Source organism: Ciconia boyciana, chromosome 8 (genome assembly GCF_034638445.1).
Source record: "Ciconia boyciana chromosome 8, ASM3463844v1, whole genome shotgun sequence".
NCBI classification, from domain to species: Eukaryota; Metazoa; Chordata; class Aves; order Ciconiiformes; family Ciconiidae; genus Ciconia; species Ciconia boyciana.
Window position 1 is genome coordinate 20893563 of NC_132941.1, and position 15844 is coordinate 20909406.

The 15844-nt window shown below is 39.5% G+C and overlaps 1 protein-coding gene across 2 annotated transcripts; it reads right to left on the reverse strand.

The window, feature by feature from the left end:
• Positions 1–1908: 1908 nt before the first annotated feature.
• On the reverse strand, positions 1909–14100 carry CHRNB4 (cholinergic receptor nicotinic beta 4 subunit). Of its 2 annotated transcripts, none has more exons than XM_072870044.1 (6): positions 14046–14100; positions 9256–9401; positions 8416–8460; positions 8180–8289; positions 4131–5103; positions 1909–2049 (listed from the first exon to the last, which is right to left on the reverse strand). In XM_072870044.1, exons 1-6 carry the CDS (start codon positions 14098–14100, stop codon positions 1909–1911), a joined length of 1470 nt encoding a protein of 489 aa, XP_072726145.1. The 2 variants fall into 2 exon arrangements, with proteins under 2 accessions (XP_072726145.1, XP_072726146.1); XM_072870045.1 differs by lacking the exon at positions 14046–14100 and adding an exon at positions 13478–13494 and having other exon boundaries at positions 9256–9397.
• Between the last annotated feature and the right edge of the window lie 1744 nt (positions 14101–15844).

Here is a 15844-nt window from a genome sequence, read left to right on the forward strand (position 1 = left end):
GGAAAGCAGGTTTGACCCATTTAAACTTTATACCGCCCACCAGTCACCATGGGAAATGTCCAGAATGGTTAATGTTTGGGGAGGTGACCAGAGCATTGCCACCCTCTGGGAGAGAAGGATGTGGCAGCTTCTATGGTCGCAGGGCATACCTGCATTAGTAGGGCTGTCCCACAGTCATCCTTCACCTTCTTGTCCTGTCTTCAGCAACGGACACAGTTACAGTGCATAGAGGAAGGGGAGTGGAAGGGAGGATGACAATGTTACAACCATTTCTTCTTCTAGCATATGACCCAAGGGAGGTGCTGCTGCTGCTCACATAGCCTCACCCACCTGGCTTCTGGTACTTTTTCATTGTATCTTTCCTAGGCTGCCGCACACCAGGCCATGCTCCAGTGCTCAGGCCCCTGGGAGAGCCCTTCCAGTGCGTCTGTGTGTGTGTGTGTGTGTGTGTGCATGCGCGTGCGTGTGTGTGTGTGGCGGAGGGGGCAGCAGTCCTGGGGAGCGCATGGGAAGGGAGGGAGTGAACACAGGAATCAGCAAAGGTCCCGGAATTGCTCTGAACAATTGGAAAGCTGTTGGTGTAGCTGTTTTGGCATGCCTAAATCTATGTAGTTATCTGTAGCTGCCTGGGAATGGTCATCTAGGTAGAGATGTAGCCCAGTTTTGATGAGGGCAAATAAAGCTGGAGCTGTCTTCATCTGTGGCTTGTTGAAGAACACAGGTTTAGGTGTCAGCTAATCCTCCCCTGGGACAGGTGTTCCTCAAATCCCCTTCACAAGTAGTAGTGGATTTTAACAGTTTGGTCACCAGTCATTAGTTGTACCTGTCAATGGTGGTAAAATTGTTATGTGTTCTGAAAACATCCCAAGGAAAAGCTGAGATTGGTTCAGCTTGAAAAATGCCAGGAGCCTACTTCTCTTTTTGCAGGTTACGAGCTACCTGGAACAAAGTGTGGTGGGCTTGTCCTGTGATGGGAGTCTAGGGCCTTGATCTATCCTTTGCCAAAGACTTTAAGACTGTACATGCGTTATGTGCTTTCCTAGCTAATTTGTTGAGGATTATACTTAAATCTGCATTAAAATCTCCCCAGCAAAACATGCAGGGCTGTTGGTTCTCAGGTGTCTTCTCCTCATTCTAGCTGCCTTTTACAGTTGTCTTCTCCAGATGCTTTCCTGTGCTCTTAGCCTTAGATTCATGAAAGTGGATACGAACCCCAGTTACATGAGCTGTTAAAGTTGCAGGAACATTTCAGGACTAAATCTTGCATTTTATTTATGTTTCATCATTGAACAGAGTATATAAATGTTTGTTTATTATATATTCATTTGGCCTCTGTTGGTCAATCAGCTATCAGAGGTGGCAAGGTGAGAAACCTATTAGTGGTTAGCTCAGAAGTATGTTTCTCAGTTCAGTTTTAAATATCACACTCAAACAGCTAAACAGTGATTCCACCTATAAAGCTCTTTATAAATCAGACACAAATAGTTTTGATGCATTTGAAGGAAATAAATGTCATAGCAATACCTTCTTTGTAATAGGGAAATTGCAGTATTCTAAGGAAAGAAAATGTCCTTCCTGAGGCGATGTATGTAAAATACTTTTTTAATAATAATCCTTGTGAGCCAGGATGGCATATTGTACAGTAAATGCCTTTCTCTGTAATGTTCAGACTTCAAATAATTGAAAAAAGGGCCAAGATATCACCAGAAGTACTGAACTCATTGGAAAAAATAATAGTTTTCTGTTTGTTTTGGGTTTTTTTCCCTATCACAACAAGTCAAATTCTACTTTCCATTTCCCTGCTCTAAATCTGATGTAAGAGCAACTCAGTTGGCATCGCTGTGGAGGGGAACTGAGAGCAGAATGAGACCCAACATCTATGTAAGTATTGATGATTTTAAATGACAACTAAGGGTTCATGGCAGCAGTGTGGTTTTGAAAAAGTGGCTGCAGAAATAATCCAACAGTCCCCAGGACACAAACAAGGACGAATATCCAGAGAAACAGCCTGTCCACTACCATGGCAACATACTTCCAATCTTCAATGACCTGGAAGAAAAAGCCAATTAAAGATATTAGCACTTTGTCATATTCTTTTGCTCTTCCTCTTGCTAGTGCCGAGTTTTTGTTTACAAAAATAAAAGGAAACAAATCTCAAGGTTCAGGGAATAAACTGACTTTAGGCTTAGGAAGGGATTTTTCTCCTACAATCATTCTGGGCAGTGGAGAAAAATACTGTAAATATTTCTTAGCTGTCTTGGATGCAGCAGGTACTGAGTGTGGGTGCCTGGTGGAAGCCAGTCCAGAAGGACCCACAGAATAATCCCATTAAGGAATTTTTTTCTTTAATTTTAGTTTGCAGATGCTATTAATCTCAGTCGACAAAAATAGATGATGTTTACTGCTGTTAAACAAGGTTAGCTTCAGAGTTCTTTTCTTATCAGCAGTCATCTTAATCAAGGGTTTTAATGCATATTAATACTGTTGCTTTTATTAAAATCCCTTTTTGCCTTGCATATGTTGTCTGGGAAATTCATGGCCTTAGATTCTGTTCTCAAACTGAAGTGACTATCAGGCTATTATTGTAAAGAGGGAATATGTCAATCTTCATTTGCATCTCAGGAATGATCATTTTTTCCTCTAACATTGATTCCAGTTACACGTGGGATATCCTCACTTTGATGACTTTACCATGCTTGTCAATTATCTCATGTCTTATATTAGAACATTACATATTTTTCCTTCAGTGCACACTTTTAATTTCCACTGCTGCTAATGGGAATTGTGCACTTCTGAAATCAGACTCTAGTAAATGTACATGAACAATTGTTATCAGACCATGATAATGAAGGAAGAAAGCAGAGATTAAAATTATGAATCCAGAAAAGTGATATGTAATATCAGAGGACCCTGTGTGAAAAGCATTCAATTAATTTTTATTGTATAAAATACACTTGAAAATTGTTCTTAATATCAAGTGGAGGCTTTGTAGATCCTTTAGTATGCAACATATTCTTGCAAGAATTTTTGTGCTATTAGAAAACTTTTTTTCTGCTCTATGAAGTCTGCTTCTGTTCAGTCAGTTTCAATGTTTACAAGCTCATGTCTAATGTTAATAGCTGATCTTCTTTATTTATATTGACAGTAATTTCAGCTAATAGAAAACATGAACTACTCAGCAGCATGCTCCTCAAGGGACTTCTGCAAGATCAGAAACCAGACTTTATTTAATCTGCTTGGCTGAGGGAGGGAGAGCACAGCAGGGATAGAGAACCTAGAGTCTGACTGGGATCTGGGTCAGGGAGAGGACACTGGTAGGTATGAGGGTGGTTTTTCCTAATCGTGGGTGCTTGTCTAAACAAAACTCTGAACCACCTGAGTTTTTCCAAGCATTATTCACAGTGTATTTATGTCAGCTTTAGCATGCCAGCTAGTAGCACATGAGTAGGGCAAGTGAACAGGGCAGCAGCAGTGCTGCTTAAATGCGTCCTGGATAAAGTACTTCTCATAGCCAATAACAAGTCTGATTTTAACTCAAATGAAAGAAGCGTCAGCTCTGCTGGCATTAGGATTTCAATCCTGCCCATTGTGTTTGCCACATATGGACAGATATCTTAGCCCAGAGCAGGTGTTTGCAAAGACATTTTATCAATTTTACTAAATCCTCCCTCTATGCCCAGTTAAGTAAATAAATGCTTGAGCTGCAGGTAGTTTCTGATTAACATGGCCTGGCCATGGGTTGAGTCACAGTCTTACTGAATATGATGGGGAAAAATACTCTTTTTCTGACCTGGAACTGAATATTATTTTTTTCCGCTGCCAAACACTACTTGAATGTGACAACACAGCTTTTTCAAGAGTGTTTCATGACTTAGTGCACAATCAACATTCTCTCTCTGTAGAAATAGCCATGTTACTTTCCAGGAGAGTATCAGTGTTTACCAAATTGCTATTCATAAAGTTCTTTTAATGGCAAAAATTATTTCCTCTTATTAGCTACAGCTAGAATCTCTCTAAAAACTTTAGAATAGCTAGGGAGTTCAAATATGCTTTCTGAAAAAGAGTGTGTTACAGAGGAGGACAGGAGATGAAGTTTGGAAAGACCAGGATGATTTCTCATTTTTACTTACACTCTGGTCGTTGTCATCACTTTTCATGTGCTCTGCTATAAAACTGACTCCATCAATTGCTTCTTGGACTTCAGGAGAAAATTTCATGCCTGTTCTTAACCTAAAATCTCGATGACTGCTGACATTGTCAAGAGTCTCAGTGATTTTCATATCATATTTTTTGGCAGAGGCTGTATTCAAAAAATAGGTAGAGTTCTTGTAGAAGTCGGCTGGGTCCATACAAGGATTCTCTGCTTTTGTCTTTTTGCAGCTGCACAGCTTTTGCCGTGGAGAATTATTTTCTGGACGCTTCATGAACAGATAGGCTGGGAGTCTTTCAAGGAAAACCAGCTTTACCCAAGGGGGCATAGTGTGAGTACTTGGAGATCTATGGTGGACATTGAGTACACAGACACTGGTAACTATTGAGAAGGTCACTAGTACCATTGTAAACATGAGATACTTCCCAATCAGTGGAACATCTAGAGATGTTGGAGGGACAATCTTGGAAATCAGCAGCAAGAACACAGTCAAGGCAAGCAATACAGATATGCATAAGGTCATTTTTTCACCACAGTCTGAAGGCAAGTAGAACACCAGGATGGCTAAGGATGTAATTAGCACACAGGGAATGATAAGATTGATGGTGTAAAAAAGAGGTTTCCTTTTAATAATGAAGTCATATGTCACATCAACATAACTAGGGTCCAAAGGATTTACAGTCCTTCTTCCTGGGAGTGCTACAATGTCCCATTCTCCACTTGGCGTAAAGTCATCCATGCTTGCCATGGAAGTTTTAAGCACCATATCAATTTCTGTATGATCATATGTCCAAGACCGGAACTTTAATGTGCAGTTTTGTTGATCAAATGGGAAATGCTTAACTTCAATCTTGCAGGCACTCTTGTAAATGGCTGGTGGCAACCAGCGAATGCTTCCATTATTCTTTACAATTGCATTTGTGTATAGCGAAACTTCATATGTGCCATCCGCACTAATGAAACAAGAGGAAAGAAAAAGGAGAGAAGATAATAAAACATTAAGAAGAAAAACTAGTTCAAAACAGAAGAGCTCTGACATTCTTGGTCTTGTGGGCCTCAGTTGTTTCCAGAATCAAAGTTTAGTAATATTTTGATTTTGAACTCTATGTTGTAGGGAGCTATAACTTGATAGGGAGATTAATGTATGCATTTCTCCCAATCAGAGAATTGATATTTGGTCCAATACTTAAAAAATGATTTTATAAAATTATTATTAAATCATAAATATGCATCTCTGTTTCATCCAAAGAACTCAAAGTATTTTGTAAATGTTTGTTAAATTAATTAAGGCTTACTACATCTCTGAAGGCTGAGTAAAAATGGGATCATCCAGCATGAAAATGGAGGCACCTTTGATCTGGAACACAGCCACTGCTACGAGCACACAGCAACACTCCTAAATGACTTGGACGAGGAAATAAGAATGAGCCGTGTTAGTTAGAAATGCGGGGAGAGTGTAGGCAGAGGAAATGTAATTATATGGTTTATAATTTATTGCGTCACTCCAGTTAATGTATACTTATTGCAAAACCAGAACAGACAAGCCACAGTGTTCTTAGTGCTCACAAATAATCTTGGCTTTGTATCTTGGCTGCCGAACTTCCACCAGGAGAGTCTTCTATGTTATGATGGGCCCTTTAATTCAGGTAGAAGATCATTATCAGCCAGTAGTCAAGATCTTCTCCTGTCCAATGTTTCTGGGCAAACAACTTAGGGCTGTTTAATCTATGAAATATCCTGAGGTAGAAATGTGAAGTGGTCAATTGCTGATAAATATTATTGAAATTTAGTGTTTCTGAGTGTATTCACTGCATGTTCTCAAGAGTGCTATGCAACACCTTTCAAACTCAGCCAATCGGGCTACCAAAGGAAAGTGTAACAGTAGGAAGGAACAACAGTTAGTGACTGTCTTTCTTGACAGATGAGGAAACTCAAAGGTTTGTTCTATGTATGTTGATCAATCGGTTTTATTAAAAACTTGGTTAGCCACTTTGTTAGACTGCAAAGAAGAGTCTGGACTAGATACATCCCACATGCCTTCCTTTTGATAAATAAATATCTATGTAAAGAAATGCACATAACCTGAAGACAGTATGTTAACTGCAAAAATACAAGACCAAACTCACTGCAAATGTAAACAAATGAAGTTCAACTGACTATAGTTAAGTAGCACCCTTTTATTTGAGTGGAAATGTGCTCCTTAAGAGTTAATAAAAAGTCTAATGAATCACTTGTTTGTTGACAAGACATCATGGAAAATAGAGCTATTTCAGTGCTAAGGTTGATTTTTTTCCTAAGCAGGGAAGTGCTACAAGTATCCAAGTCTTGGCACATGTGTAGCTGTTCTGCAGATCAGTTACATTTGGCTCTGGAAAGGTCTCATGTTGCAAACCCTGGTGCCTGACACTGAGCTGAGATCCTGGTAGCTAATTCATGTAGTCAGTGAAACAACGAGATGCAGGCGGGAGCAGCTACAGCATACAAGGATCATTAGTTCATTGCCAATAAAATTGCTATTTTTTAGTAAAGAAGTTGTATCTTATTTCTCACATGTCTGTATCTTCCTGAGTTAGACTTATCGGTGTGCTGTACAATGTACTGGTAGATCCCTGGGCTGAGAATATGTAGGTTCTTCTGCTGGCTGCCCCTGGCTCAGCTGTGGGACAGAGGCTGGGCTGCTGGTGCTGTCTCAGTGCTTCTGCAGTCCTGTGCACAGTCTACATATGGACAGAGTTGTGGGGCATGGGGATGCTCTTTGTGTTTTCCTTAGCACCTTCCTGAACTGACTGATGCCTATGAAACACTGCTTCAGCAGCGGAAAGTTACAGGGGGTTGTCCTTTACCTAAAATTTTAATTTGAAGCTTTTTACTAATGTAAGAATCCAATACGGTGAGGCTAAAAGCTTGTTTCCATACATTTAAGAAGCCTTGTAGAACTGTTTCTTTCCATTCTTACAATCCATTAAATGGTATCACTTAGGGAGTAAGGAAGAAAGAAGCAGAGGGCGGGGGCACAATTTACCAGAACAAGGTTTGGCCAGACAGAGTACATCCTAATCCACTGGCTGAATTATTTCGTGTCTAATACAATAGTTCTAAGTATTTCTCAAATATGATTTCCAGTAGTAGGATTCCAGGGACTTAACTCAGTTATATATAAACTTCCTAGGTTTCCCATCTGTATATGTTCATAAACCATCATGTGTTCATGAATTAATAGGTTTTCAAAGTATCATGAAAGTATATTCTAAGTTTTGGGTTTTTTTTTCCCAAAGGCTTGACATCATCCACTTCAAGGCTTTGCTAGAGACTTAAAAACAAAAACAAACCCCACAAAACAAAATTGGCAGCTAGCTGTTTGTTTGAAAGAACTGAAGCATGGTCTAGCACCAAGCTTTTATTTTTCTCAGTACTGTAAAGCAACAGGGTCAAATGTTGACAGATTTATTATGTATTGTTATAACTGATTTTGTAATGCTTTACGAAAATAGAACATAATTTGTTTATGTAAATTAACATTAAATCATGGAGTTCTGGTACATGTGCACTTTGTAATGGATTTATGTCCTGAAGTCTGTGGTGGAAGGGGGGGGAAGAAGAAGTAGGAGACAAAAATGTAGCTCAGAATCTAAGATGTCTGATAGAATTCCAGATGTCTTGTCTTCTTGCAAACATGACCAGTGTATGGCTGCACTTGTATTTACAATTCACGCTTTCCATATAATCTAGTTTGATATAGAGCTGTGTCTCAATTGTGAACCTTGTCACAGATCCTCTGGTGTTGTAACAGCTCAGACTGCAGACATGCTCCAGCTCTGCTGGAATTTCTTTAACCAGAGCCCTGATTTTACTAAAATTATCCTTGAGGGCAGTACCCCAGTCAGAGACACTTGATACTCGCTAAAAGTTACAAAATTCAGTTTTAGAATTTTATCAATCAGACCTACTTCATTGGTTCTGATGCTTGTTTCTTGATACCTGGTTAAAATTTTGTTCACTGTCTGCATAAACTACAGAAGTTTTACTTACTTATTGTAAAGCACAATGTCTGGCAACCAGATGTGTTTTGCAGGTATTCTCAGCTTATTTATTCCTTCATAGTCAGAGGGCTTCCAAGCCAAACGATAATCAATCCACTCCTAAGAGAAGAATTGTACAGTAGTGATGGGAGTATCCAGACCAGCACTAACAAAACAATCACTATGATGGAGTGAAAGCAGTCACATTTGTGGTTTGCAAGAGCATGCCTCTGTGGGTTTGGTTACCTGGTTCAGCCAGACATTTGTAGTCATGATCTGCTCCCGTTCATTCTACAGGGAAAAAGAGAGAGAAAACTTGTCCTCTAAAATGTTTCACTTTATTGCAGTAATAAGATTTATTCAGCGGGCTATTGAGGATATTTCCAACTGTGCAGCATGATTTCACCTAGTGTTTTTCAAGACAGGCATTTCCCTGCTGGTAGGATGGCCAGTCTTGTGCACATGCTGAAGATAAATAGTAACCCCACAAGTGTAGAGCTCCAAGTGGCTTTTAACAAGGACAGTTGTTACTGGAGTGAGTGCAGGTATTTGGGAACAATTACCACCATCCTGCTGAGCTGATTTTTTTTTCCCCCTCCTGTGGATTTGATTAGAAACAGAAGGCCCATTTGACTACCAGGAAGCTCTAGATTAACTTGTGTGAGGTTTATGTAAGGTTTGCCGCATAAGCTCTCAGCTGGCAGGCTCTGCTTCATGGAACTGCTGTCTCTCCAGACAGCAGAAGATGGTTTAGCATTGTGTACACAGTCCAGGAGAGATCCTGACCTGATGTAACTTACTGTAGCTGTATTGAAATCAGTGGAATGATTTTGATTTTTTGATCAATGGAATTGTATTGGATGAATATCTGGCCGCTGTCCTTTATTGCTTAGGCTTAGATTGATCTCCCTGTTGTAGCTGCATTCTGAAGTATAAAACCAGTAAATTGCATGTATGGGCCCTGCCTACTAAGTATTATTATGTAAACTAGAAAATAACAGGGACATAGTAATACCAATATGACTTTTACTTAGAGCACTGTGCAGGTAGTAATGAATTAAAAGGTATAGCCTAATTTGAACTTACCACACTGATGAGCTGTGCCAGGGAAACCTGCAGTTCTATAGATACCAACTGGGATGAGTTGACAGCTGGTCGAATTAACTTATTGTACCTGTCAGGACTCAGTAGGTGGTTCATTAGCTTTTCTTCAGCATCTGCTGCAGTGCTTCCTGTAAAACATCACGTAACAGAATTACAGAAGGGAAACCAAGTGACATGATATAGGGATCACAGCATTTCTGTGCATCAGATCATCTTCATGCAATAATGAGGGCTTTTGATTTTCTAAAGACTGTAGGCTTGTGTGAACAGAAGGATATGGTGCTTGCACCAATATCTGTTCTGCTCAAGTTGACTGTATTTCACAGAGCGTAGATCAAACCAGATAAATCAGAACCCTTTGGTTTTTTTCACAGCAAAATGTGAAGCTCAAATTGATAGATACTTTTGGGAGTACATTCAGAAATATAAACTGGGAGCAAACCACCCTCTTGATAACAGAGCAAGAACGTTTCAATGATCCAAATGCAGGGAGTCCGGCTGTGACTTCTCTCTAGTATTGTAGGAGACAGAGTTGCAGGCACACATACAAATTGAAAGACTCTGATCTGTGTAGGGAAAACCAGGGGATGAGCTGCAGGAGTCATAAGAGTTTTTTAATGATTGGGAGCTCTTTGGTAGCTAGTGATGTTTCTGTTTCAGAATTATTTTATTTGAAAACCTCAGGCGGTACATAAGCCTTATTTTATGTGGAAACAAAACCTGATTTATGGACTAGCACAAATATCGTAAATCTTAGATGGCCGAAGCTGGAGTTCAGTGACTGCAAAATATAGCATCTGCAGGGTACTATCAAACAAGCCTGAACATTCCTCATGGAGCACAACAGCTTATGGCACAACCCCAGAAGTAACGGCACCTGTTCCCATCTTCTTGCATGTGCTTTTTAAAGCCATTCTAGTGGACTTTTCAAACCACTATTGACCACACAATAATGCTGATGACTAAGGTCCTGTTAACATCCTGCCAACAGAATTGACCCAGAGAGATTCTGCTGTATGACAAGTAATTCTGTGTTGTGTTATACAGCTGACAGTGATGGACACAGGTGTTAATGAAAACAGATTCTAATCCAATTGATAGAGTGATTCTTCCATAGGAAAGGGCATCTAACTCAACCCTAGATATTGCAGAAATGAGGATAGTGTCCCTACAGCATACTTGCTTCATTATTCCCCACAGCAGTTCCACACAGTAAAAACCACTGGCCATGCAAGTATTTTAAATTTTTGGTACATTAATTTGTTCTGGTTTTTTATGTTGTAGCATATCCATGAGATCCAGAGAAAGGCAGACATCAAAAGGCCAGGATCACATAGGCAGCCAAAGTTTGTGTGCATTTCTAGAAGGTGCCTAGTTTCCATGTGAACTGGGCTGTAAGTTGCTAGGGGGAACAAGTGTCTCTTGAAACTTGGTATTTCTGAATTCCACTCAGATTAAAAAAATACTATAAGAACTTCCTGTTTCTGATCCAGTCAGAAAGTGGAGAGACATAAAAGGAAATATCATCGAGCAGATTTTTCACGTGTAAGAACAGCTTTTACTCAAGCTCTGGGGAAAGATTGAGATAAACACCAGGCTTGTTTTAATTCTTTTAAGACCAGCATATGCTATGGCATTGGCAGCACAAATTTCATCACATATACTTAACATTGTCTTCAGAATAGGCTTCTCAAATACTTCCCAAGCCATTTGGGAAAACAAATTTGGATGAATACATCTGTGTTTGTCGAGTCAGTTTGGTTTTTGATTCACACTTGCTTGGTACCTCCCTGTAAGTCATTATAAAAGCCCTAGTACCATGTGATATTTTAATATTGCATTTATTCTCAACGTAAGCCTGCCTAATCAAAGGCTTATCAAGCTAGCACTATGCTGATCCTTGCGAAGCTCCAGATTCTGTTTTTTTCTTGTGTATTACAATCAAGATAGAGCTAAATTTGATACTGTGAAGAAAATGGGGCCGCATTCTGGGAATGAATCATTCTGCATTTGTAAGGATAGGTGAGAAGCCTCGTGGTAGCTAAAGAGAATCTTGGTTATTTTATTGTGTTGTTTTGTTTTTTTTTAACAAACATTCTCGCTGTTGTGTATGTAAGGGACATAAGCAGATGGCTATAATTCAAATATAAATAAATTGTCATTTGGTTTGTTTCATGCAGTGGTCGCTGAATGCTGCTAGCAAAGACAGTGAATTCTTGTTTGAATTGTTAAATACGTTTTCAGTGTGTTGCCGTCTTTTTCTGTAAATATTCTATCATATCGAGTATTTGCTAAACAGCAAGTAAGAAGTAGAAACTGCAGAATATTGCAGAAAGCTAATTCTGAATTTGTAATAATCCTATTCTCTGAAACCTGGTTTTAGCAATCATAGTCGTCTGGTCTGCAATTCAAAACATTCTGTGGGGTCTGCATGTCTGATGAGAACAGCTCAGATTTCAAAGTACTGACTCTGTCAATGAACTTTATGCAGATGAATGATAGACCACGACTTAATTATAAAAGATGATTTGTTGAATAATGAATCCCTTTAAGAAATTATTACCTGTTCTTAGGGAAGGTGTTCCTGTAATGAATAATTCTTTATAAAATTGCCATCCCATCCCAACCTTTAAATAACTTAATCACCAGAAATAAAGATCTAAGGGGCTACTCTCTCATCTCACTCAGATGCTGTATCAAATACCACTAGATGTCAGCAGTGGACTGCCTTAAAGGTTGCTAAATCCAATCTCTCTGTAAATAACGTGTAAAAAATGAGTGATTCTTGTATAATTTTTATAACTTATTTTCCATTGCCAATCTACATATTAACCAGATGGCCCCTAATGAGAACAAAATTACCAGGCATTCAAGTTCATCTTTATATGCATTTTGTGATGTCAGTAGCCATGCATTTGAAACTCCTCTTTTTCCTCTCAGAGTTGGAAGAAATGGAAGTGCACCGTTTCCCTCGCAAACTGTTTTTTTCCAAATAGCAGTAATCACCAGAAACGTTGCAGGGGGTAGACTGATGCTTTTAGACAAATGATTTTAACAAGAATGATGAAGCAGTCCTAATTTGGGGGTGGAGTATTTTTGTGTACTGAAAGCAGTAATAGAGAAAACACATTGGGGTGGATCCTGAGCTAGGGAAATTATTTAGCTTCACCGAACATGCTAGACATCTTCTCCACGACAAGGAGAGCAAATTGCCACATAACTTGCAGTACACATTCTGCAGTAAGTTTGCTTTCTCTGGGGGATTATGACGATTAAAAAAAAAATTGCATCAGGATGCTTCCAATTTCACAGCAGAAGAAACAAAAACACAGACTTCATTCACTCCCTTGTGCAAACTTTCCCTTTTACATGGTCTAATTTAAATATATAAAATGAAATAACTAGTCATCCTGTGTTATGTTGTTTACTTTCAGTGTAATGACAAATATATTGGAGTGATTTCCACAGAACAGAATAAGGAGCAATGTTGACAAATACAGGCAAACACACTGTTATCACTGTCTAAATTGCAAAATTTAACATAAGGCATGTTTCCTCCCTTTCCCTGACTTCAGTTATTTTAATAAATGTTGAAATAGCATTTGTTTAGAAATAATATATTGTAGCATGTGTTGTCATTTTTGTTCTTTCCTCTCTCACAAATATCTTATGTGGACAATGGTGATATACCACATTCCCATCTGTAATTAGTAAAGACCAAGAAGCAGCCATAAGACAACCCCATTATCTTCTCTGAAATTACTTCGTGATGTTGTTACTTCTCAGCATACTCCTGAGTAAAAAGATTTATATAACCTCTTAGAACAACACACGCTAATTTGGAACTCTTATTGTTCCAATGGAAGTAGTGGTGAATTTGCTGTATTTTAAAGGCTATTTTAATTTCTACACTGCAATTAATGCAAATAAAAAGGAAATACTAATGGGTTTAAAGGTGTGTAATCTAAGAATCTAAAGTAGGCCCTCACTCTTCATTTGTTACAAAGCAGATGTTTTCTGAAGTTGCCTTTCAGTGACCGAAGAAACAACACAACTATGGGATGAATATGTAATTATAGGAAAGATGTGATTTTTGTCTCAGTTCAATTTCAGCCAGTTTCACTCTGAACACTTCATTGGAGTCTCTCCATGGGAAGAAGCTCCCATGGTAAATGCACTATTTCACGCTGCTGTCGGGCTGTGCGTGTTTGCTAAAACATATGTAAGAAATCCTGGCGGACTAAAGAAAATGTTCTTAATGTATGTTTGTGCTTTTTTTAGCATATATTTACATATTTCAACTTAATTTCAACTATTTACATACTAATCAAACAATTAGGAAGTATGAACTTTGCAAAATATATGAACATGAGCCAATAATTGTAGAGGGATGAGATTTGTCTTATTTATAGTTCATGTCATGGTTCATTTTTTATTTTTTCACTCTCAGCACAATACCTGCTTTTCCCATCACAGATTATCCTGGGAGCATCTAAAGGGATATTATTTAGTGATTATCATTGTCATCTCCTACTGTTCTGTCATTTTATGTCCAACTTACTGTCTGTCCATATCCATCGTAGTGGATTTGCTGATACCGAAACAAGCCAGAAACAACACTAAAATAATCAATTTCATGCATCCTCTTAAAATCTGCAACCTACTGAGGTGATAGTTACAAATTGTCTGAGAGCTTATATCACAGTCCTATCTCCTAGCCCCAAAAGCTGTCATTGTTCTGCAAACTGTGTCTGAAAGAAAAGATCACTTACCGTTAAAATAAAAGGAGCCCACTACAAAGAGAAAGAGGGTGTACGTATTCCTCATGGCAATAACAAGAAGAGGTGGATTACTGTTCTTCAATTAAGACAGCTGGCAATAGGCTCTGTTGTCAGGGATGCACAAGGAAGAGATATAAAAGCAAACCTGAATCTTGGAGGTATTAAATGCCTGGAAAGAGACAGACAGTAGGACCTGGCAGAAGCATTCTGCAAAGTGGAGTTTTCGTGAGCATAATGGTCCCTCCCCCTTTGCAGCTGTTTAAAGAGCTTTGTGAAGAGGAAAAGCACATAAGAAGAGGGAACATAATGTGATAATGTTGAATAAGAGGAAATGAAAGAGCAAGCTAAGGAACATGATCTGCAAAACACAACTGCTTAATTCTTGCTACTAGATAACATTTAGAAGGCTTTCTGGTTAATAAGTGCAATGGGTGGGAATAGCTGTGTGGGAAGAGCTGGATATAACTTTGTGCCATAAGACCTGTTAGTGAAGGACGTGTCAATAAATTATAGGCCTGGCAGAGGGTGATTTTCTGTGTCAAGAGAAAAAGTTGATTGTCTACTGCCAACCCTTTTCCACTTCAAGGTCCACACGTGATCTCTCTAAAGTAGAACTCCAAATGGCTTTTTGGGAGCAGTAGGAGAGGAACAGAGAATTTGTTGTCATTAGAATTTAACAGGATTTTTAAAAGAAAGCTAAAGCAGCCTGTTGAGAAATAGCAATGGCTATTATAACTCCAGAGGAGAATTGTAGAAATTCTATGGAAGCTACCTTTTACAGCTGAAGGGTTCAGCAGAGTAGAGAGTATCATGTGTTTTGGGACTTGCCATGGGAAGATTTGTGTAGAAGGAAGGGGAAAGAAGATCTTACATGCCCTTTGCAAGCACTATGGGACAGGCTGAAGTCCCTGGATAGAAAAAAAAGGTGCAAATCTTCTAAATACTGTTTTATCTCCATAGTCAGGTTCCTATCTGCTTCAGCTGGCCACAGGATGCAGTTCTACTCTTGTCTCATCTCAGAATCACAGAATCACAGAATCACAGAATTGTATAGGTTGGAAAAGATCTTTAAGATCATCGAGTCCAACCGTAAACCAAACACTACCAAGACCACCACTACACCATGTCCCTAAGCACCTCATCCAAACATCTTTTAAATACCTCCAGGGATGGCGACTCAACCACTTCCCCGGGCAGCCTCTTCCAATGCTTGATAACCCTTTCAGTGAAGTAAAATTTCCTAATATCCAGTCTAAACCTCCCCTGGCACAACTTGAGGCCATTTCCTTTTGTCCTATCACTTGTTACCTGGAAGAAGAGACCGACCCCCACCTCTCTACAACCTCCTTTCAGGCGGTTGTAGAGAGCAATAAGGTCTCCCCTGAGCCTCCTTTTCTCCAGGCTAAACAACCCCAATTCCCTCAGCCGCTCCTCATAAGACTTGTGCTCTAGACCCTTCACCAGCTTCGTTGCCCTTCTCTGGACACGCTCCAGCACCTCAATGTCTCTCTTGTAGTGGGGGGCCCAAAACTGACCACAGTATTCGAGGTGCGGCCTCACCTGTGCCGAGTACAGGGGCATGATCACTTCTCTACTCCTGCTGGCCACACTATTTTTGATACAAGCCAGGATGCCATTGGCTTTCTTGGCCACCTGGGCACACTGCCGGCTCATGTTCAGCTGGCTGTCAACCAACACCCCCAGGTCCTTCTCTGCTGGGCAGCTTTCCAGCCACTCTTTCCCAAGCCTGTAGCATTGCATGGGGTTGCTGTGGCCCAAGTGCAGGACCA